Consider the following 22982-nt stretch of genomic DNA (forward strand, 5'->3'; position numbering starts at 1 on the left):
TAGACATGGAGATGAGCACCAACCCCCAGATTCGGACACTACTAGACTTGATGTCAGGGGAAAACTTTTACCTTTCTTAGTAATATATGTTCTGAAGGGGGTTGCCATTGCCTTAATCTAAGGTTAAGAGAGTGTGACTTGCTCAAGCTTAACCCAGTGGGCTTCCATGGCTGAATAGGGAATCAAACCCTTGTGCCCCAGAGGGTCCAGCACTCAAAACACTATACTATAGTTACTCTCTAGAAAACACAGAAGGATAATAAATGGAAGATACCATCTGGATTCCTTCTAAAATCCTGCAAACAAGGCAGATTGATTGCACAGTAAGAATTTAACCTTGTAGTGTTCAGGGTCAAAGCACAGACATATACAAACATATAAAATCAAAGAAAGTGGGATACTGAAATATCTTTCATGGAATTAAGGACAGGGCACTGCCAAACCCAGTTAAGAATCTTGGGAGAAAAAGATTCTAGAAACAAATGTCCTTGTGCTCCATCCAAATGATGCATCTTACCCAAGCGTTTGAGAGAGGAATAGCGGTTGAGCTCTGACTTGACAGCCGTCTCGTAGGACGGGGGCAGATGGGAGAGGTTGTGGAAGGAGCGAGAGCAGCTGAGGGTGTTGTACTTGGTGCTGGAGTGGCTGGGTGTGTGGTTCATGTGCCAGTCTTTGAAGGAAGGAAGGAAGGAAGGAAGGAAGGAAGGAAGGAAGGAAAGAGGGGAAAAAAACCATTAGTTCAACTCAGACTGGCTTCCAGTGCCTTAGGTATTGTAATTGGGGGCAATTACTTCCACACTTGCCATTAAATTCATCCATGTTCCTTCTGTTTTTACAAATAGGTTGGCCAGTTGACACATTTCCAAAAAAAGAGAGAAGAAAATGCATCACCTAAAAAAGAGGTGATTGATTTGCACAAGGCTCGCCTCTGCTAAATGCAGATTTAGAAATCATTGCTATCATTTAAACAGAAACATAACCTCCCTCCGGCATTGACGACTGTGCTCAGGTAACCTGTGTACCTGGTCAGGCTGTACTCTTATATTAATTGTTGCTGGGCAACTCCAAGCTTTACTCCTCACTACCTTATGATATATTTAAAAAACAACAACTTTAAACCAGTTATAGATGGAACCACTTCTCAAATCAAGGACACCTTCATGAACAGACTATTCTCTATTCTCTCCCAGATGATTTAGTAAATATTCTCCATATCATCACATGTTCTGTGTTGTCTTCCTATGGGTTTTTTTTTCAGTTTCTGGTTTGCAATAAGCATCCCCCCACCCCAGGATATAATTGTAGCTCTAGTTGGTCCAGTGCAGATTAAAGAAATGCAATTGATGCTTATTGGGATCCGTTCTGGCAGCAGCCCCCAGCATCCCTGAGTGGCTGGTGTGGCTTGACTGTCCCAGCAGGGCCTACAGGTATTGCCATTTGGGCTTCCTGCCCAAATCCCATGGCTGCGAGACTAGAAAGACAGTGCCTGGAGAGCTGCCTGCCGCTTAAATTCCAACAGTTGCCCCGGAGATTGCAATGACATGTCACTCTGAAGCACAGCAGGATCACTATAACAGTGGGTAGCTTTCTAGACCCTATTGCTGCCAGCAGGTGAGCCCACAACCAAAGGAGGAAAGCATGCACACCTCAGTTAACAAAGCTCTGTTTTATAATGGCTTTTTACACCCACTACGATAAGCTAAACAAAAAGAAAAAGAGAGACAGATAGGCCTTTCCTAACTAACTTCCCTTACTATACTTTAAAAGTGGAGATCAATAGTTTTGGCTACGAAATGGGATTCATAGGAAATGTAGAATCTGGTAGAAGAAAAAATCCTCCTTCAATGCATTTTGCAAGAAGCCTTCAGGTGATCTCTGAAGGTTCAAAATGTTTTCGCCGACTTATACAAGGCTTACCTTCCCTGGTTGTTTCATTTCACGTGCTCGTATTGTTAGTTTTGAATAAAAGGTTTGCTGAACTCTCCTTTGTATTCTAGGAACCTAGCTTTATTAATCCCATGTTATTTCTGCCACTACTACCAACTTTTTTTTCAGGGAAGTAATGATCAGGAACACACCTATTTTGTTAATTGAGGTATACCTGGAATACCTCAATGCAGCCAATGTTATAGGTGGTCACCCGCCATCTTCCAAATGGCACTAGTTATGCTACTATCCTTTAAAGCTTTACAGTAAAAGCGTTGATTTATTGTTTGCAAATTGTAGAACTGCATCATTATAAACAACATCATCATCTCACTCATACCCTCTTTGTAGTATGAGGAACGGCTTGCTGTTTTGATGATTATATTCTAACTGTGTAACTCATAAAATGTGAAATAAGAACCCCTTCCCAACCATGCCTTCTGGCCACATCTATGCCACAGTATGTATTTATTAGACTGCACTGCCCATGGTAGCATTCAGGTTGCAAACTCAGTGGAATCTATCCTTACCTTCCACTGTCCCTTTCTATAACCTAGGTCTGCAAGGGTACATCTACACAGTAGAATTAATTATGCTTGTCTCTATCAGAGAGTGCTGAAGCCTCACCAAACTACATCTCCAAGGATTCCATAGCACTGAGACATGGCAGTGAAAATGGTGTCAAACTGCATTAATTCTACAGTGCACCCTTAGATTGTAGCACAAAGAGTTTTCTTAAAACTGGTAGTGAGGAGCTTAGTGCCGCTATAAAATTTGCTTTTGATTCCCACTCTCTTCCCTCTGTATCTCCACTCTGATCTCCTTGCATTTTTGTTTGCCAGCAAGCAAGAAGCCAACAAAAGGGTGCAATTAGAGCCCCCACACATTAAGAACACAGAAGCAATAATGGCACAGGGATGAGGCAGAGAAGAAGAAAAAAAGCAGAAGTTATTTTCCTGGAGTGGAACAATATCCCCAGCTCTTAGATCCAAGGCAGACATAATATTATTCATGCAATTAGTAATTTTGTGATTAAGAAGTGGTTCAAGTAATCGTGGTGCTCCCAGTCTAGATCATCAGCATTGCAGGGAAAACAGCTAATGCCTCCCTTAACATGAACCTGGAAACACACTCGCAAGGTTGCGGATTCATATTAAAACACATTAAAGTTATTACTAACTGCATGAATAACATCACAAATGTTTTCACTCTGACTTTATTGCTCTATACTGGAAGACTTCATCCAACTGTGAACAAATAACAAAATATATGATCCAGGTAAAAGATGCATAAGAAGAAGGCCATAAGGGAAGAGCAAAAGAAATGTGTCCCTTTGCATTGAATTTCATGTTTGTTTGGAATGCTATGGGATTTGGAGTAGGGGGACAGTGAACCCATTCCAGAGTTTAGTCTAAATCAGCATTTCCTAACCTTTTCTGTATCATCCCCTTTAAATATTATTGTGGCCATGGGCTACCAAGACTTAACTCAAGATTTAAAAAACTTGCTCATCAAGAGTCTCCAAATTAGAAGAGAACGGCGAAAAATGTAAATGCACACAATACTATTATAATATTTTTATTGGAATAGTCCACACCCATTTAAAATAATAAACGCATAATATTTTTTTTCAAGCCTTTGTGGCTCTCTTGTGAGAACATTACATTCCCCCCTAGGTTTTTGCAGACCAAAGAACTACTAATATAAACCTTAAAGGAACTATCCAAAGTGAGCATAAGGTTCAGCACCTTGGATAACTCCTTTATAGTCTAAGCTAGTGTTTCTCAAATTCTGCTCCTCCGGGTGTTTTGGACTTCAGCTCCCAGAAATCCTAACCAGTTTACCAGCTGTTAGAAATTGTGGGAGCTGAAGTCCAAAACACCCGGAGGAGTAGAGTTTGAAGAACGCTGGTCTAGGACGACTTCTTACACTCCCTTAGCTTAATCTTGGCAACAGTAAAACATTTCTGAACATTAACCTAGTGGCTGTTTTAGACATTTACATGAATCTGTTGGGCAGTGTTTACAGTGGGCTCTGCAGAAAATGCTTCAGCTGCACTTCATAAAAAAAGAAAATCAATCTGTTTAGCAGGCCTTGCACATTCTGATTTGTTTTATTTTATTTACAGCATTTATATTCCGCCCTTCTCACCCCGAAGGGGACTCAGGGCGGATCACATTGCACACATAAAGGCAAACATTCAATACCATAACATAGAACAGATACAGAGACAAGACGCAGGTACGGGCTGGCCTTGAACTCATGACCTCTTGGTCAGAGTGATTTGTTGCATCTGGCTTGCTTTCCAGCCTGCGCCACAGCCCGGCTAATGTTTGAGTTTTATGCCTATTTTATATATCTATTTAGGGTCATGTAAACATTTCTTGGGCCAAAAGGGGTCCTGAGTGGAAAAGATTTTAAAAGTCTGGTATGGCTTGAAAACCTTCATGGAAATAATGAGAAATCCAATTCAGAAAGCCTTTATTAAATCTGAAGGATGATACTGTCCATCCTAGGCGTAGCATTCTACCTGATCTTTGGTAGAGGAGTATGCATCATTTTACAAATTTATGTTATCTAAAGCAGAAGCAACCATTAAAAACAATCACACTCTTAATAAAAGTCAGGCTTTTATCATGATCATACTCATCCCCCAAAACAGGCTTTCAGCCCTGTATAATATATTCCAAGATACAAAGAGGGAGCCACTGGAAAAAGGTCCTATCAATTTGATTGATCTTAACAGAGGATACATGAGCCTGACTCCTTCTTCCTGATCCCCTTTTATTTGATAAGAACTGCATTTATAAAGCAGACCTCTCATTAAATATTTAGTGGCCAGGGACAAGGGGAAAATGCTAATTAAACTGCAATCCTATGCAAACCTCCCTAGGAATAAGTCGTATTGAATTATAGCAGGATTTCCTTCAGAATAAATATGCATAAAATTGATAAGTGGGGAAATGATGGCAGAGGGCACATGTTTCTCATACATGGAAGTCACATGTTCCCTTGTTATCTCCAGCTAAAGCTGCCCTTTTGCCGTATTCCTCTATTAATGCTCTTCTTCAGTCAACTACTTAGAAGTATATTGAAACCAAGAGTATTCACTCAAACACAGATCAAAACAACACAGTAAAAACAGACACAAATAACACAGGATTGATTAAAGCAGGCTTTGTTAAAATCAAAGCAAAGAGAGCCTGGATGTCATCTTCATGAAAACTCTGGCTAAGGCCCCTTCCACACAGCTGAATAAAATCGCACATTATCAGTTTTGGACTGGGATATATGGTAGTGTGGACTCAGATATTCCAGTTCAAAGCAGATATTGTGGGTTAGTCTGCCTTGATATTCTGGGTAGTGTGGCTGTGTGGAAGGGCCCTAAGATGCCAGATAGTCCCATGCTACTTTCCTGCACCTTTTTTGGCTCCTTGCTCCATGCGCTAACCAGGGATGGCCCTGGTCCTGGCACTTACCCAGAGTGGCCGTGTGGTGCTTAGGGCTGTTGACATTCAAATGGATGTAATTGTGATGCATGTTATCTGCAAGGCAAAAGAGAAGAGAAGTACTCGTGTGGGGCAGGGTGCTAACTTTTATCCACTTGCGAAATTGAGATCTGCTTAAAGTGGCCACGAGGGGTCACCCGTTTCAGATCTTACAAATGTCATCTCCAAGATGCATGTAACTAAATGCCTGGCTGCCTGCTTCATAGCCCCGGAGGAGGATGGTGTGAATTTGGTGTCCCTCCTTTTCGCCAAGCCAGGGACTGTGTGTGCTGCTGAAAATATTGCTAGGAGGGACAGACTCTCTGATTCATCTGGTATTTAATGGCCTCTTAAGGGCTGACAATGCCACTCACTATATCTGAAGCTCAGTAACTTGACTTTACGTATTGTGTTTTATACCTTGAAAAATTAGTCCCTTCTTATACAAAGCTAAGAGTGTTTTACTTATAACCTCAAGCCCTAATCAAGGTCTTAAAGAATACCTTGAAGCAAAGGTAGATAATGGGATTTTTACATGTTCTGCTTGGACACTAAATTTCTGGTTATAGGTCCCGCTCACTGAATATTGTAGCCACTGACCAACTGGCCAGGGAAAAGAAAACAAGCCTGGGCCATTCTTAAGCCTTTAAGCTTAGTCTGAAGATGTAAAGCTTTTCAAGGCAAGAAGATAAAACTGCCAAATAATGTTTTCATATCAAGGAAACATGGATGAGTTGAAAAACAGCAAAGCCCTTATGGCTCAAAGGTTTGGTCTTTCCTTTTCTCTCCCTCTCTCTCCTCCTCCGCCTTCAGCATTTCTGGAAACAGCTTAGACAGACAGAAAGACAGAGACACAAAAAACATTCCTATTGATAGAGAGCAATTAACTTTCTGAGTCCTATGAGTTACATTAAAGTACTTGGCTGTTATTGAAGACTTCCATTCATTTAAAACAATATTTGGGTTCTGGTGATGCCTTCCTCTTACTCCTCATCAGTACTCCTCATTTGGATTCTGATCTTGTTCATCCATTGCCAAAGACTGATATTTGAACGAGTGATTAAAACAAGTGTTGTCTCCTGGTATTTCTGTCAGGGAAGATTTTTTTGTTGGAGTAGAGGAAGCTCCATAACCGAGTTGTCTTTTTCGGTTCCATCTGGAAAGGAAATAGTTCATGCCTGAATAGGGGCCTCCTTTCCCCCACCCCACAACCCTAATATTAATGTTCACATCGACACAAAGACAGCCAGACAGCTTGAATCGGTTGTCATGGCAAACAGGCTGTTTTCCCACAAGCTTTTGCAGCTTAATTCCTATTGCTTATACATATATAATTTAAAAGATGAAGTCTTGAAAGAACAGGAGTACACACGAGATAGCTTATACGAGAATATTGCTGCGATGGGGGAAGGGGCTGTAAGTTGGATGGGAAAGAGGAAAACTGGATGAAAAGCATTATCCAGGTCATGCAATGGCTGGCTCAGATTGCTTTCAGGAAAAGTGTGGTGGGCCCTTCATTTCATTTAAGCTGTGCCATCTTTCGTCCCATCTTATGGTTGGTTTTGCTGTACCTATATGACACTCTTTTTATTTCAAGAAGAGTTGATTGAGAATGCTAAGATGATCCCTCACTCAAATCTGAACATCAAACTATGGTTTGTGCTAATCAGCGTTTACATTCTATAGCACAGTCTGCACTCCACATGTCTAGGGAAACCATTGTAGTTCAGCTTTCATCTATGTTCCCACAGATGCATCCCAAGCAACACCTTTCAGAAATAGCTCAAATCATAGTGCCTGGTTCAGATGATGAAATAAACGAAACAAGCAATTGCTTAAACTAATTTTACAGACTTCTGGATTGAGGCCATGTTTTGGTGTCCTACTGTGATTTGTAGAATAGTGATGGTTCAGATATCATGACAAACCCATGGCATAAATTCCAACACATGTCATTGATGCCTTAACCAGACCCATTCTTATTCATCTTTAGCAACAGAATCCTCTTATTCAAGGGGCAGAGTTAGGCGTTGCTCTATCAAGTAAATAATACAGCAAAATGTTAAGAAATACAGAAGAAGACTGTACCAGTCTTAAACTGTCTATCATATCTTAGTTGTTAAGAAAAAATGGGTGTATGTAATAGACTTTTGATGGGCCTGGGAGGATCAGTTCATCTTAATAGATTGGGTCTATTAGAGAAGCTCATTTTTATCTCTGTGGGCATGGTGTACAGAGAAGCTATTTGTCTCATTTTGTATCCTTGTTTTGATTTAGATTTGAGATCTAAGGAAAAACTCGTGTAGATATAGATAGATATTTATATTTTACTATGAAGCTTGTTGTAAACCTTCTGTCTTGTATTTTAGTCTAGTTAAAATTGTGCCACATCACTGAAAGTGAGCCATATGTAAGCCTGGTTATTTCCAAGCCTGGGCCTAAGCTGTCTTTTCAGAGCCAGGAATCCATGCAATCTGGGCTGGTGAAGGAACAAGGGTGTTGTCATGGCAGGGGGTATCATGCAAAGCACGGTTTCCACCCAGTTTATTAATGTGAAAGGCAGTGGGAAAAGAGTAAGAGGAACAGTAGGGTTGGTTGGCTCCCTGGAATTCTCCACCCTTCAGATTGCCACACTATTCTTTTAAACATGGCTGTTGGATCTTTCTTTCAACTTGGAGTTCGCCAGCAAAGGACTGGAGTTGACATGCATATGACAAAAGCCAGAATGTTCACCCTTCACTACTTTCTTTAGCAAAGCATCCCATAGAGGCACTTGCCTCACTCACCTTAGCACAAGGTTTTTCTTTTACTGCACAATATTTTGCCCTGCTGAACCACCATCTTGAAGCAGAGGAAATTATGCCATATCAAGCACAGGAAGTGTTGACATGGTGTATGACACACACCATAATCATATAGAATCCTGTTGGTTAGTTCTAATTAGAGTGGGCTCATTGAATCAATTGTTGCGTGGTGAGTCAACATGTAGATAGATCTCTAGAAATGACCTTGTTCCTGATTAAAGCCTACATTGCCAACTGAGCAGTATCCTATTCCTTGCTCCATATTTTATGTTCCCACTACAATAGATGTGCCCAGCTGCATAATGGAATAATGCTTGCTTTAGCACATTCCCCACCCATGCCCGCTGTGGAGTCCAATGCACCACTTAGGTTACACATAGGCCTGGAAAAGGCACACATTGTGGACTGTTGTGCCCTTGAGCAACTGGGAATCAAGAGAAGATTAACAGATGAATAGTCGCTTTATCTCCAGGTAACACTGCCGTTAAATACATTGTTATGGTTGCTGCCATCAGAAGTGAAGAACTACAGGTCTCTTCTGCCTTTATGACAGCCCCCTGCCCCTCCTGGATGTTTCTTACCATGGCTGGTTTTGGAAGGTTTCACTGTGTTGTACATGTTCTTCGGAGGACGAGCTGAACCATTGTCTTGGAAGTTTGAGTTAATTACAAGGCTGTTGTTGCGTTCAGAACATGAAGTGGTGCCTGCTTGATGCCTCAGAATGTCAACCAGAGCCCTATCCATGAAAGGAAACCAATAGTCAGAAAAAATAACAATTGGAGTTTTGCATTCGGTAGTTAGGCAAGGTAGATTGAGGTGTAATTTTTTTAACCAGGGAATTCTCTCTAGGAAGTGGTGTAGTGTACAAGTATAAGGTTAATATGTATGTTTGGCAGAACACTCTAGTGTCTGAGCCTTGGTGAAGGGACACAGAATCAAAACAATATCCAGTTTTAGGTGTTGTATTTTAAGAAAAGTATAGACAAAAGGAAGGTACTGAAAACAGGACTAAAAAGGTGGCTTGAAGGAACAGGGGCTGCTTAACCTGAAGAAGAGGGTTAAAATGACAATATTCTTCTAAAATCTAAACAACTGTCACACAGAAGAGGCCAAAGGCTGGTTCTCCATCCCACCCAGCTACCCACTCTTTCCCTGAGAGCAGGTCCCTACCTATTGGGCATAGTTTACAGGAAAATAGATTCAGAACTTGGAAAAATTTCTCTAAAAAAGCAAGACTATCATGTTACTTGTCAATTCTTGCAAGTGAGTTATTGGTCAACACATTTTACTCATGAGTATTGATAACATTGCTACAAATGCTTGGCCTCCAGAGTCATAAGTCCAATGCTTAAATACCATGCAGGCTCATGCAAAAGAAAAAAGAAAAAAACCCCAATGTGTTTTCATTATGTGCTTTTGACTTTAAAAAAGAGCAACACATTTATATTTAATGTGTCAACTAGTAAACATTACGTAATTTTTGGTTGAACTTTAGAAGTAACATATTGATAGTAAGCACAGTTTCCCAATAGAAGAAATTGCCTAGAGGGATGATTGGATCTTGAAGCAGAGGCTTGTCAGCCATCTGTTAAGGATGCCATGACTCTGATTTCCTTGCACTGAATAAGGGCTTGGAATAGATGACCTACAAGAACTCTTCCAACTCTTGTGATTCCATATAAATTACTAGTCCCAGAACCTGTTTCATAGGTTTCTTCTTGCATGGAGGTTTTCAGGAAGAACATTTTTCACACTTTATTTGTTCCAAGAAACCAGTGTACTCTTCCTCCTACATATTTCAAAAGATTTTATGGGATTTCTGATGGTGCATGTCCCTGGCAAGTAGGGAACTTATCCAGCCTGGTGACCTCACTCTCATCTATCATGAAGTGAAAAGATAGTTTAGAATGCATCCAGTATTGCTACTTCTCTTGTGCTATGGAACAAGATGAACAAGCTGCCTCTTAGAGAAGCTTACAATAGCTGAGGGTGGTAGTACTGATGGTAGAATGTGAGTACCTCCAGAAACATATTCAGCTCAAAATGACACAGTAAGTTCCAACTCCCACCCTTTTTTGTTCCTTCAGCCATATGTCAGCTGATGGGCACAGGCATGTTTGCACACCCTGTTCAGTATGAAGGGGCCTTTTAAAAACTAGCTTAAGCCTTTCAGGGGCCTGCCATAACCTGCTATATTCAAAGCAATATCTTGAACCCTCCCATTTTGTTGCTTTGATCCTCTTGAGCATGACTTGGAACCTCACTCCCTGCCCATTCATGGCAAAGTCTGTTTTGACCTTATCCAGTGGTGACTGGTGGTTCCTGTATCAACAAGATGGTGAATTTGCTCAGGTTTTTATGATTTTTTGAAAAGCTATCTGAGGTGCTGAACTCTGAATAGGTTCAGTTCCTTATTTAGCTCAATTAAAGGTGAAATAAAACATTGTGTGGATCTGCCATTTGACTGACAAAACTTCCACCACTATTCTATCCCATTATATTGGTCAAAACTGGATTCTAGCACACTTGGGAGGAAAGACTAGACTAAAACTCACAACATTTTGCAGCCGAACTAGCCACTGACCAAACTGCAATTGCACAAATGAACCAACATCATTCTATCTCAAAATCCTATCTCATCTTAGTCTGCTAAAGAAGACTGGGTAAAAAAATGTTAGATATCTATGACCCTGAAGAGCTGCTACTCTGCTGTGGAGAAAATATTGCCTTTCTTAAATGAATAAATAGTAGGACTTGGGATTAGGCAGCTCTCTGTGATCCCATAACTCAGGGGTGAGAATTGTGTCCCAGAAGCCCTGGCCAGCATACCCAATAGTGAGAAATGCCTTCAACATTTGGAGGGTTGCATTATTCCCACCTTTGTTAACATTTCTTCCATTTGTACATGTATTTCACAGACCAAAAGAAAAGGAGATCAGAACTGGTGTAGAATATTACAATATTACACACATTTCTTTTACCTGGGTACATTGAGTTCTCTTCCATGTGGTCTCCTTGAAGCTTTGCTGAAGAAAAACTTGAGTCCAACTCCCACGGCTAAGGTGAAGCTAATGACACCACAGATGACGTAGACAGTGCTGTTGCCCTGTTGCTTGTTCCCATTTGCTATATCAGGTCCACTTGTGGCTGCACCAGCAACGGTCGTTGCAAACCACTGAGGGCTATCGCGACACTTCCCTTGCTCCAGCCTCCTGGATCGGTCATCACAGCAGAACCGGTACTGGCACGTACCACAGCAGAAGCGGTATCCCCCCGTAGTACAGTTGAAGGCAGCATCGTACTGCCCCATCACGTCGTAGTAGCCTTGGCATGTTTCAGAGGGCCGGGCCCTGCTCACACTTGTTGTTGCGTTGCTATTTGATGATGTCAAGCGCTTCAGGTGGGCCAGCAAGCTGGGTAGCCCCCAACTCTGGTTTGTGTGATGTGGCACCTGAATGACAGCTAAAGCCGTACGCCCAGCAAGGGCTTCCAGGGTAGCATACAGCATTACTGTCAGCAACTGGTACATGATCAGTGGGAGGAATAGAGCCAAGATGCTCAAGCAAGGTTTGCCAACACGGATTGCTTCAGGTATTTAAAAAGTGTAAAAAAGAAATCCAAGAGGAAACACTGCAAAGATAAAAAGAATGCAAGAATATTATAAAGAGCTCCTGCTGGATTTGAATAAAAGTTCTTCTTGCTCATAATATTGTTTCTCACAGTAGAAGCAAAGTAGCAGAGCCTGGGATCAAGATTGCTTCCCAATTGTTTCCCTCTGCTGAAGGACAGAAATGTGAGGGCTATGATATATAGGAAGCTCCTACTTATATGAGGGATTAGGGATAAATGATGTCAGAAAGTGGAATCAGTTAAAAGTGGAACTCAAGTTATTTCAGCATGAGAGAAGCCTCTCACAGGATGGTAAAACATCAAAAATCTGTGCGTCCCCTGAATAACGTCCTTGCAGACAGCCAATTCTATCACACCAGAAGCGAATTGCAGTTTCTTAAGTCACTCTTGATACAAAAAAAAAGCAGCAAATACATTTTGGCTACTGAAAAGTGTAAATAATACACTGCTTTTAAATATGTGATAAAGCTGCACTCAAGTGATTTAAAATGTAGTCCTTTCTTTTCATAGGCAAACCTTGGGACTGAGTGCATATGTGCTAGCAAGTCCCAAGTGAGCTTTGTGGCCAAAAATTACTAATGGAAGAAAGGAACCTTTTCAAAGTAATGGAACTTAGCTGTAATTTGCAAGCATTGAAAGAGCGAAATGTCAGAAAACAAGGCATCAAAAGGCAGGAGAAATCTGTATATCCCTAGACTGCCCCAGTGTCCTCAGGAAGAAGGGAGGATCTTAGTCCATCATCAAGTGAGATTCCATCAAGTGAGTTAAAGACGTGGCTGTGTGCCCAAGCATTTAATGAATAATCATCAGTCGACATGGTCTGAATTAAGGCTTATGTATGAGGTTCCGGATGAATGGATTTAATTATATATATGTGATTAAGGTTTTATAATGTATTTGAATAATATTATTAACGGATCTATATGTATTGTTTTGATTTTATGATTGTGTTTCTTGGGCATCAAATTTTTGCCAATTTCTGTAAGCTGCCCTGAGTCCCCCTCAGGTGAGAAGGGCGGGGTATAAATGTTGTAAATAAATAAATAAATACATACATACATACATTCCAGTGACAGCCCATTTGGGCAGATTGCATCACCCTTTGACTCAGCTGGCAAAATACCATGGGCCAGCTCTGCCAAGGGATTCAGTAGATTCTCCCAGAAAACCACAAACAGGGATTGAAGGTAAACAGCTCACCCCATCATATGTCACCAGCATCCAACACTGAAAGGTAATCTGCCTATAATGGAAGTTCTATATCACCATCATGATTGATCAGAACCTGGAAATACTAGTTGGAGATTCTGGGAGTCATTATCAATAGCAAGTTTTCCATGCTCTGTAACTAGTATGCATTGATACACTTCTCAATTATGAGTTTACTTTAAAAAATGTTCAAGGTCAAAGCCTCCGCAACATCTTTTGGAAGCAAAGTCCATAACTAAAACTCCTTTATTTTCTCTGCCTTGGATACATCAAATTTCTAAAGTTAATGGCATACTATGCAAAGAAATACCTTATTCCCTTTATACTGCACTAGTTACTAAACCACAGTATAGGACTAAGGAGAAAAATTATTTCCTTTATCCATGCCTTAAATAATTTTTCAAATCTTTATCATGATCCCTGCCCCGTCACTTAGTTTAAAACAGGAAAGTTTCCTATTCTTTATCCCAACTTCTGCAACTCCTGCCTTCCAGATGTACTGTACTATAGCTCCTATCCAAGTTGGCTGAGGATGAATGGAGTTGCAGTCATATATCTGGAGGGCTCAGAGAGAAAGATACTTTAGAATTTACTCACAGGGAAATATCTCCAACCCTCTGAAAAAAAAAAGTGTGCCTAAGTCGGATGAGAATGATGTTTGTGTGTATATGCCTTCAAGTCGCCTGTCAACTTATGCCAACCTCATTAATCTCATAGGGTTTTCTTAGGCAAGGAATACTCAGAGGTGATTTTGCTGGTCCCTTCCTCTGAAAGATAGCCTACAGCACCGGGTATTCATTGGCGATCTCCCATCCAAGTACTAACTTGAGCTGACACTGCTTAACTTATCACAGGGATAATACCATGCAGGAAATTTTAACTCACTGTAGTTTTCCAGACAGAAAAAGAGAAAAAGAAAGCAGAGGATTCATGCAGCATCCCTGATTAGAATCACAAAGTCACAAAGATGGAAGGGACTTCATGGGCCATCAAGTCTAATCCTCTGTTCAATGCAGGATCTCTAGTTAAAGCATCTCCAGCAGGTAGCTGTCCAGCCTTTTTTTAAAAAGGAGATCCCACCATCTCTCTAGGCCAGTGGTTCTACTACTGAACCAGTCAAAAAGTTCCTTTTAATATTCAATTGACTTCTACTCCATTAGACCAGTTCTACCTGCTGGGGCAGCAGAAAGCTTTCCTCTGTGGAGAGAAAAAGTGGGGTAATAATAATGTGCCAGGCTCCTATCCTCATATGTTTCTTTTCCATATCTCTTTTATCATCCTTGTTGCCCTTCTCTGAACCTGCTCTAATTTTTTTCCTCCTATTGAGATCAGGCTGACTGATCTGTAGTGGACACTGATAGATGGCTGTGCCATATATCTCAGCAGTTAAGTGGGCAAGTGAAGAATTGGCACTTTGTTGCATTTCAGCACCAACCACACTGTGAAATATAGTCCTAGAAGTCAAAGACATTAAACTCCAGAGCCCTGTATGACAGTCCTTTGGAAAATACTACAAGTTTCACACAAAAGGGCAATAATATTATTAATCTTACTGCATAGATGAGACTGTCAGGAAGAAAAAGATGTATACTTTAGAGTCACCTTAGCCAGGGGGGAAAAAACTCCAAACATAACATTGGTTGGTTGATTCTATCAGGCAACTCTCAAGGGAAGTGAACCTACTTTTCTATCCCCTAACCTCCAGATACATGAAACCATGCAAAAAATACTTTAACCCCATAAGCACCTCAGCACCATGTACGATCTCTCAAACACCTGTTTCTTTCCACAATCCTTCATTCATATAATTTCTTGCAGAGGATAAAATTATAGCAATAAACTAAATAACTGTGGCCTTTGATATTTGAATGGGATCCCCAAATCAAGCCTCTTATAGCCGATAGCTCCAGCCTTTTTCAAGCAAATAGCTTCCATTTTAGCTACGGTACTCCAATTTTTTCCTTTTAATTTTTAATTTCCTCTTTTCCCTCATCAATGCTTGACTTAAGTTCAAGCTAGCCACAAAGCTTCTGCTCTCCTACACAAGAATCTGTTTTCACATTCGAGCAAAGAACAAGGAGTCCCACCGCTCTGTTCAAGCAATAAGATGGATAAACATCTCTTGGGGCCTCGGAGTGCAGGGAGGAGAACCTTTCAACCTTTCAATTCCATTATATTCCATTTCAAGCCATTTATTTTGCCACAAATACTGTAGTCCATAACAACAACTCATCTAGCCATCAGAAAAGGTGGTATGGGGTTAGCCCTATAGATGAGGCAAATGGAGGTTCTGCCCAAATGATAGACGAATGTGAGAAAGGTGAAAGAAATTATGCATCTCTGGGCCAGACTAGATATGAAGTTAAGTAAGTCTCTGTGTTAAATGAGCTGTTTTTCTTTAATGGACATAACATTAATGCAAAGGCAGGAGTGATCGTTATTAGCATGGAGTTTGATTTTAAAAGCAGCTGAAAAGGCAGGAAAACAAAGGATTAATTGGGATACTTGAAGGTACGTTACTAGTAGTATCTCGATTGATTACAAATACTCAGTGTACAGTTCAGCACAACCACAATAACAATGGTCTTAAACCAGTTTTAATCAAATCAAATCATCTCTAATCAAATCTGGTTTTGAGATGAAATATTGATTGGCAAAGGACCAGAGCTCAAATACCACATAGTTGGGATGCAAATAAAAGCATCCCAGGTTCAATTCCTGCTGATATCTCCAGTTAGAAATATTCCTGCCTGAATGTTGGAGACCTACATCTAATCAGTGTTGACAGTATTGAACGAAATGGATCAATAGGTTTATTTGATATAAACCAGGGTTTTTTTATGTTCCTTTGATTTCAGCTTGACTTAAGCCTCCCTTCAACCCTTAAAACTACACCTTTGAAATACATAATTTTAATAGGTTAGATGACTAGATTACACAAAAACATTTTGATCCACTGATGAAGAGGTGTCCAGGATTAGTCAACCCATTTAAAAGCAGCCTCACAATAATTTCAGATAAGTTCAATATCCTGTGAACATTATTATGCATTATTTATTATTCTGCTTTTTAAAAATCCTTTGCAGATTTTCCACACACTTTTAAATTATGTTCCTATGACATGGAGACTAACAGATGGACAGCTTGAGCGGATTTTGCAAGCCCTCAGAGGTGTGAGAATACTTATAGTTCAAGTCATCATGAAGAACACCAGCTATGCAACATTCAGTTATTGCTCAGTCTTTACTTAAACCTGCATTGTATTGTGTGTGTGTGTGATACGTTATTTACACACACACACAAATACCCAAATCCTGTATAAACATAATTTGTGAAAGTCTTTACAAAATTATCATGAACTGGTTTTGATACACCTCTCTACTTGATGCGCATACTGTCATGAGACAATCTTTAACTACTCAGTCCACCAACATCCTACTTCTGACAGTATCCAGCAGATTGCCTTTAGGAAGCCCAAATGCAGGGTTTCAAGGCAATAGCTCTTTTCTGATTCAGTATAAAGCTCGCTTAGATGAAATGGTGTCCTTGGAGGGTAATGTTTTTGCATCACATACCCTGATGAGTTCAGATTTATTGCATTTGTGGGCCATTTCACAAGGCTGATATGTGATGTGGATGGCCTCATCATAAAAGATGATCATACACATAAATCTGATCATAAGCACTAACTCAGTGCTTCCTAAGCATCCTGATGTGGGAGACTGGCAATTTATTTTTCCTAATTGTCAGGGACTTGTACCATATTTGTGCCCATTGGCTATAAGTATTTCTTTCTTTCATGGATGCTCTTTAGGGATTAGCAGCAGACGGCTCATAGACCAGCATTGGTTCACAAAACATAACTGAGCAGCAATGCATACACTGTTCATTAAATGGGCATAAATACCCTGACTGTAACTTTTGTTCAGAAAACACATTGCAGGGCAGTGTTGCCATATTTATAATTGAAGACAAAGAGTGAAGCGAAGACATCTGTTGACAATCTTGTGCAGCGGTTCCCAACCTGTGGCCCAACAGTGATCCCCAAGAACTAAAATATGGTCTGCAGCCTCACCCTCACTACACCGTTATAATGAGAGCGACTGGTCTCGCGAAACCATCAATTCTGAGTCAACAGGGATGTCGGGAGGGGATAGGCTGACTGCCCACAAAAGGCACAACAACAAGCCTCCTGACTGCTGCTTCTCCTCCTCCTCTCTCCCACTGAGCCGAGCCATTCCATGTGGCGTCTGGAAGTGGGGGAGCCTTGGTGTCTTCATTTTTAGGACTGTTTCTGGGGTTATTGGGGTACTGATTCAGAAAATTTCATTGGATAAACCACATCAGCTCTATATTATTAAATATGGTTTGCTGTGGATGAGCAGATAGTGACTACAGGATAGCAGATGTTCTGTGTCAGAAACTAGAGCTGATGTGGTCTATCCAATGCAGTTTTCTGAATCAGTACCCAAAATAACCAAACTTAATCTAAAGTTGACCAAAAACAGATTCATAACCCTTTTGGTACTAATGTTGGAAAGTGGTCCCTGGCCAAAGTGGCCCCTGTTCAAAAAAAAAAAAAAGTTGGGAGCCACTAATCTAGAGAATGGATACAGAAGCCTATAGATCAATCTCTTTTAAAGAAAAAACGATATATAAATAAAGACTGAGGAGGAGGAGGAGGAGGATAAAGATGGTGAATGGTATCTCTGCCTTAATGCTTAAGAAAGTTGCATGGTATATAAATAAAGAATGATGATGAGGATGAGGATGTTGAATGGTACCTCTGCCTTAATGCTTAAGTAAGTTGCCAGGTTTGCTTGCCCCCAAATCTTTTTTTAAATAATATTTATTAGGGTTTTTCTTGCACATAGGTTAAAAATATGGGGATTGTGAGGAATCTGGGATGGGGATAGGGGAGAGACAAGAAGAAAGAGAAAGAAAGAAGAAGAAGAAAAGAAAAAAGGGAGGGGAAGGGAAGGACGGAAAAATAAGGAGGAAGGTTATGGGGGGGAGTAGGGGTCTACTAAGAGTCCCACTTTGTGACTTCTGATCTTCTTCCTCGTGTTGGTGTTTCTTCCGTTTGATTTTTCTCTTGTTATCTATTCTTGCTTCTCCTTGCCCCCAAATCTTAATCTGCTGTGGCATGTAGAGCGAAAACCCATTGAATAAAACCTTTATGGGTTGTTGCTAATATGTATCCTCTGAGAAATTGTTGAGGAAAACAATCAAAACTAGTTACATCTTGTAACAGTGAATTCCATATACAGTAGAATCTCACTTATCCAAAACTCACTTATCCAACATTCTGGATTATCCAACGCATTTTTTTAGTCAATGTTTTCAATACATCGTGATATTTTGGTGCTAAATTTGTAAATGCAGTAATTACTACATAGCATGACTGTGTATTGAATTACTTTTTCTGTCAAATTTGTTGTATAACATCATGTTTTGGTGCTTAATTTGTAAAATCATAACCTAATTTGATTTTAATAGGCTTTTCCTTAATCTCTCTTTATTATCCAACATATTCGCTTATCCAACATTCTGCCGGCCCATTTACGTTGGATAAGCGAGTCTCTGCTGTACATATTCCTACAAGTAAGCCAGTAAAATTGGGTCTATTTAGTAGTCTATTAAAAGGCTCGTGATCTGAATTTCCATGCTGGCCACAAAGAAGGGGGAGCCCTTTTTCTCCATGACCGGTGTGGGAGTCAAGCAAACTGGTAAAGGAGAGGCAGGCGTCCATCAATCTCGTCAGCCCACTCACTTGCCTTGATGAAATTCTGGGTGGATAGGGACATTACTCAGGGCCATACGCTAATCCCAGCTTCATTTTGCAGAAGAGCCGAGAGGAAATGGTGAGAAGAGGAGAGGTGAGAAAACATTCCTAAGAGTATCAGTTTACATCACAGATCTCTCGCACAAACTGCCTTCCCTCGAGGCATTCTGGAGTCTTTAATACAAAATGTTGTTCCATTTCTGACAAATTCTCATCACCTATGGAAACCTGGCAAGTTCTTAAATACAAGTCTCCATTAATTGTATAGTTTGTAGAGCTTTATTCTTTTGTCCAATCTGCCAGGTGATTTCATAATCACGCATCTCACTATGCAAAGACCTCTCTCTCCCTCTTCACATTCACAGCGCTCAAAAATAATTTTGCAAAACATTATCATGCTTTTCCCCTGCATCTAGGAGTCTTTTTCCTATAGAAGAAAAAATTAATGTTCCAGCCTTTGCATGTTCTCCAGCTATCCCAGTTTAGCAGGGACAATTCTGGTGAATGCTCTGTTGTCCAACATTATAAGATCCTTCTGAAATGTCATAGTTTCTTTCTTCTTCTCTCATTTATCTTCTTTCTCCTCAGCTTACTTTATTTGCTGTAAACTAAGGGTACACTTAGTTAATTCAGGGGAGGAGTGGGACAAGAGTCAGGGGTGCAGCTACACTATAACATTAATGGAATTTGACACTATTTCAATTGCCATGCCTCAATGCTATGAATGTGTAGTTTTGTGAAGCATTAGCACTCTTTGACAGAGAAAGATCATGACCTTGCAAAACCACACCTCCCAGGACTCCACAACCTTGAGCCATGGCAGGTGAGATGGTGCCAAACTGAATTAATTATACAGTGCAGATGCACCCTAAGGAGAAACCCTCCCTTTTACACAGGCAAAAGCAAACTGCTGCAGCCTTTCCTACTTTCTGTGTTCTTCCCCAACAAATTGTATCATCAGGACCACATGCTAATGATGCTTAACTAGATGGATCCTGACTTTTGTCTACAAAATGTGAGAAGGTATGCCTTTCTTCATAGGGAAGCAGTTCCAATCCCTCAATCATTACATCTGTTCTTTTTGGCTGTCTTGATGGGAGTTACCAAAACAATTTTAAACTGTGGTTTTTAACCTGGTATTGGTTTTGTGTGTATTTTATCATATATATTTTAACAGTGTTCTGTTGTATTTTAATAGTGTTCTGTTTTAACCATGTTGGTATCCTGCCTTGAGCTGCAAGAAGAGGCAAATAACATTATTATTATTATTATTATTATTATTATTATTATTATTATTATTATTACATAAAGTTGCCTGCAGCATGGCATTGTAGATTTAAAAGCATTAAAAGCCAGCTTGTGCCATAGGAATTCTTTGGAAAGTGGGCTTTGGGGAAGGTGGAGATGAAAAGGACTTTGATTTCCTCTCTTATTATGCCAATCTCAACTGGCCAAGTTGTACACAAGCTTTGCTGTAAAGAATACTGTGTCAAGTTAAAAAAGAAAATAAAAATCAATGCTAGACCCTTACCCAGAGCAAGCCCGGCTCCCCTACTGTATGATAGCCCCTAGACAGAGACCTCCCAGCCAGGCACCCGGTGACGCATGCTTTCCTTTTCTATCGTTCACAACCTTGCTCTGTGCAATGAACGGCTTTCCATCTCTGTTGAGCCCTAGAGCCTCCTTTACGTAGCTGATGCTCGCCTCCCTGTCCACATCCCTGGCAGAGCGAGAGGGAGCGCACCCCAGGGCAGTGACACACTGCAGTGTGGTTGGAGCATGTGGCCGCTCACTGACTTTATCAAGGTAACGGGCCTGTGGAGGCCCTGTGTGTGTATGTGTGCGTGTCTGCACTTGTGCGTGTGTGTGATGGAGGAATTCAGCTCCGTCTCCTGTGATCAGACACCAACCTGATCTGACATGGTTCAAGGGGATTTGTCTGCCTTGCTAGCTACCTACCAGCATGGATAAGGACGAGCAGGAAAGCAGATTGAAATGAAACTGTACGTTTCTTCCTGGAAACCACTGTGTGATTCTGCAACTATTTTGTCCATCCACTGGGAGAACATCTTAGCACCCACAAGGGAAAACTGCTTCTTATATATATATTTGGATTAATCACTCCTAGGGTGCATTACAAAGCACACCAAGAAATTTGATATAATTATTACCCTAGGTTTTTAAAAATTTACCAAAGCTACATTCTCAAATAAAGCTAACTATGGCCCTATCACAGACTCATAAGAGTTAAAAGAGACCTCAAGGGCCATCCAGTCCAACCCCCTTCTGCCCTACACAATCAAAGCACTCCCAACAGAGAAGAAAACCCCACCAGGCTCCAAGAATGCATTTTCCACTGCCAAATAACTCTTACAGTCAGGAAGTTCTTTCTAACGTTTAGGTGGAACCTCATAGGACTTATCTACACTGACAATTTAATGCAGTTTCAAACTGATATTGAAGAAAGCAATTTGCTATGCGGATTATTACATGGTAAATTCTGGAACCAGTTCTGAAACCAGGCTCAAAAGGTGATTACACCAACTACAGGAGCCCCTGATGGCATAGTGGATTAAAGCCTTTTGACTTGAAGGTTGGGTTGCTGATCTGAAAGCTGCCAGGTTCGAATCCCACCCGTAGAGAGCGCGGATGAGCTCCCTCTATCAGCTCCAGCTCCATGCGGGGACATGAGAGAAGCCTCCTACAAAGATGATAAAAACATCAAAACATCCGGGTGTCCCCTGGGCAACATCCTTGCAGACAGCCAATTCTCTAACACCAGAAGTGACTTGCAGTTTCGCAAGTCGCTCCTGACACAAAAAAAACCCCAACTACAGAGCACTGATGCACATGAAGGGCTTTCTTTCACACACTTCCATAACGGCTTGTTGTCTAACTGCCGCAGTTTGAAGTTCCCTTTCAATTGCATTAAATGGTCTGTGTAGATGGGGCTTATGTTTCTGGATTACTTGGGATGGAACTCCCTTTTCATTCCAACTCTGAGACAGTCAAAGCTTAGAAAAGGTGTGGAGGAGCTGCTAAACTATAGCCCACAGAATCCCTAGTCCTGGCCAGGTCAGGTGCAGAACTGTAGTCCAGCAAGCAAGCTATAAGCACACTTTTCAGACCTAGCTTTATTTTTTAATTTACTTCTGAATTCAAAAATGTCTCATGATTTCCTCAATAACTCACATTTCTGCTAATCAAGTAATTAATCAGTTAAAAGCAGGAATACGTATTTATTTAGCATAATATCCACCTGAAGGCACACAACAATAACATCCCATTATATTCAGTGAAGCTTACATATCATTGGATATGCAAATTCCTACCAAAATCTGAATATCAGAACGATTACACTGCTAAATAACAAAAACAAACATCTCTTTTTTGATGTTTTTGTCTTATTGCTACGTCTAGCACAGTGTCTGAAACATTCTGTTCTCATCATCCAATAGATAGGCACTCAAACAGCTACATATTAATCTGTGAGCAATACATACTCATTTTTTTGAATTTTAATAATCAGAAATGACCAGACGTTCACTTCTGGGTGCAAGAGGGACTGAGAAAAGCCCATACATTGAATCAGAGTCCTACACCTTATTTCAGAGGAGAATTGTCTCTCTTTAAGATTTCTAGGAGTGCTCACCTTCCTTTCTGGAGAAGATCTAGACAAAGATCAGAAAGTAGGAGGAATCAAGGTTTGCAAAAACAGGCAGGACACCAACTTTCTAAATTTGCCTCTATATCAGGCATGGGCAAACTTCAACCCTCTGGGTGTTTTGGACTTCAAATCCCACAATTCCTAGAAGTCCAAAACACCTGGAGGGCCGAATTTGTCCATGCCTGATCCTTCCCCCCCCCTCTCTCTCTATATATATATAGAGCATGCATGTATATTGGTTGGTTGGTTAGTTGGTTGGTTTGTACCACAACGCCTCCTACGCAGCTTGATAGATCTAAGTCAAACTTGGCACACATACCCTTCATTATCCAGCTTAAAATAATTCAGGGGTTTGAACTAAAACAATGCACCCCTTTTGGTCTCAGAGCTGAGAGAAAGAAAGGGAATGAAGTAGATTGGAAAGTAAGGGAAGAAGGGAAAGGAAGGAAAGAAAGCCAAGTCATAGTATTGCA

General features: G+C 40.7%; 1 protein-coding gene across 6 annotated transcripts in view; it reads right to left on the reverse strand.

The window, feature by feature from the left end:
• Positions 1-22982, reverse strand: part of shisa7 (shisa family member 7) — a 100946-nt gene that overhangs the window by 10098 nt on the left and 67866 nt on the right. For 5 of the 6 annotated variants that reach the window (XM_016996072.2, XM_062984001.1, XM_003225028.4 and 2 more), the window contains exons 2-5: positions 11200-11848; positions 8800-8954; positions 5406-5471; positions 518-670 (exon numbers count right to left, since the gene is read on the reverse strand). In XM_016996072.2, coding sequence (XP_016851561.1) covers positions 518-670; positions 5406-5471; positions 8800-8954; positions 11200-11747 — 922 coding nt within the window. In that variant the 5' untranslated portion in view covers positions 11748-11848. The remainder of the gene's footprint in view (positions 1-517; positions 671-5405; positions 5472-8799; positions 8955-11199; positions 11849-22982) is intronic. The other variant, XM_008117227.3, reaches the window with a different exon arrangement.

The sequence above is a fragment of the Anolis carolinensis genome, chromosome 6 (assembly GCF_035594765.1).
Source record: "Anolis carolinensis isolate JA03-04 chromosome 6, rAnoCar3.1.pri, whole genome shotgun sequence".
Lineage (NCBI taxonomy): Eukaryota > Metazoa > Chordata > Lepidosauria > Squamata > Dactyloidae > Anolis > Anolis carolinensis.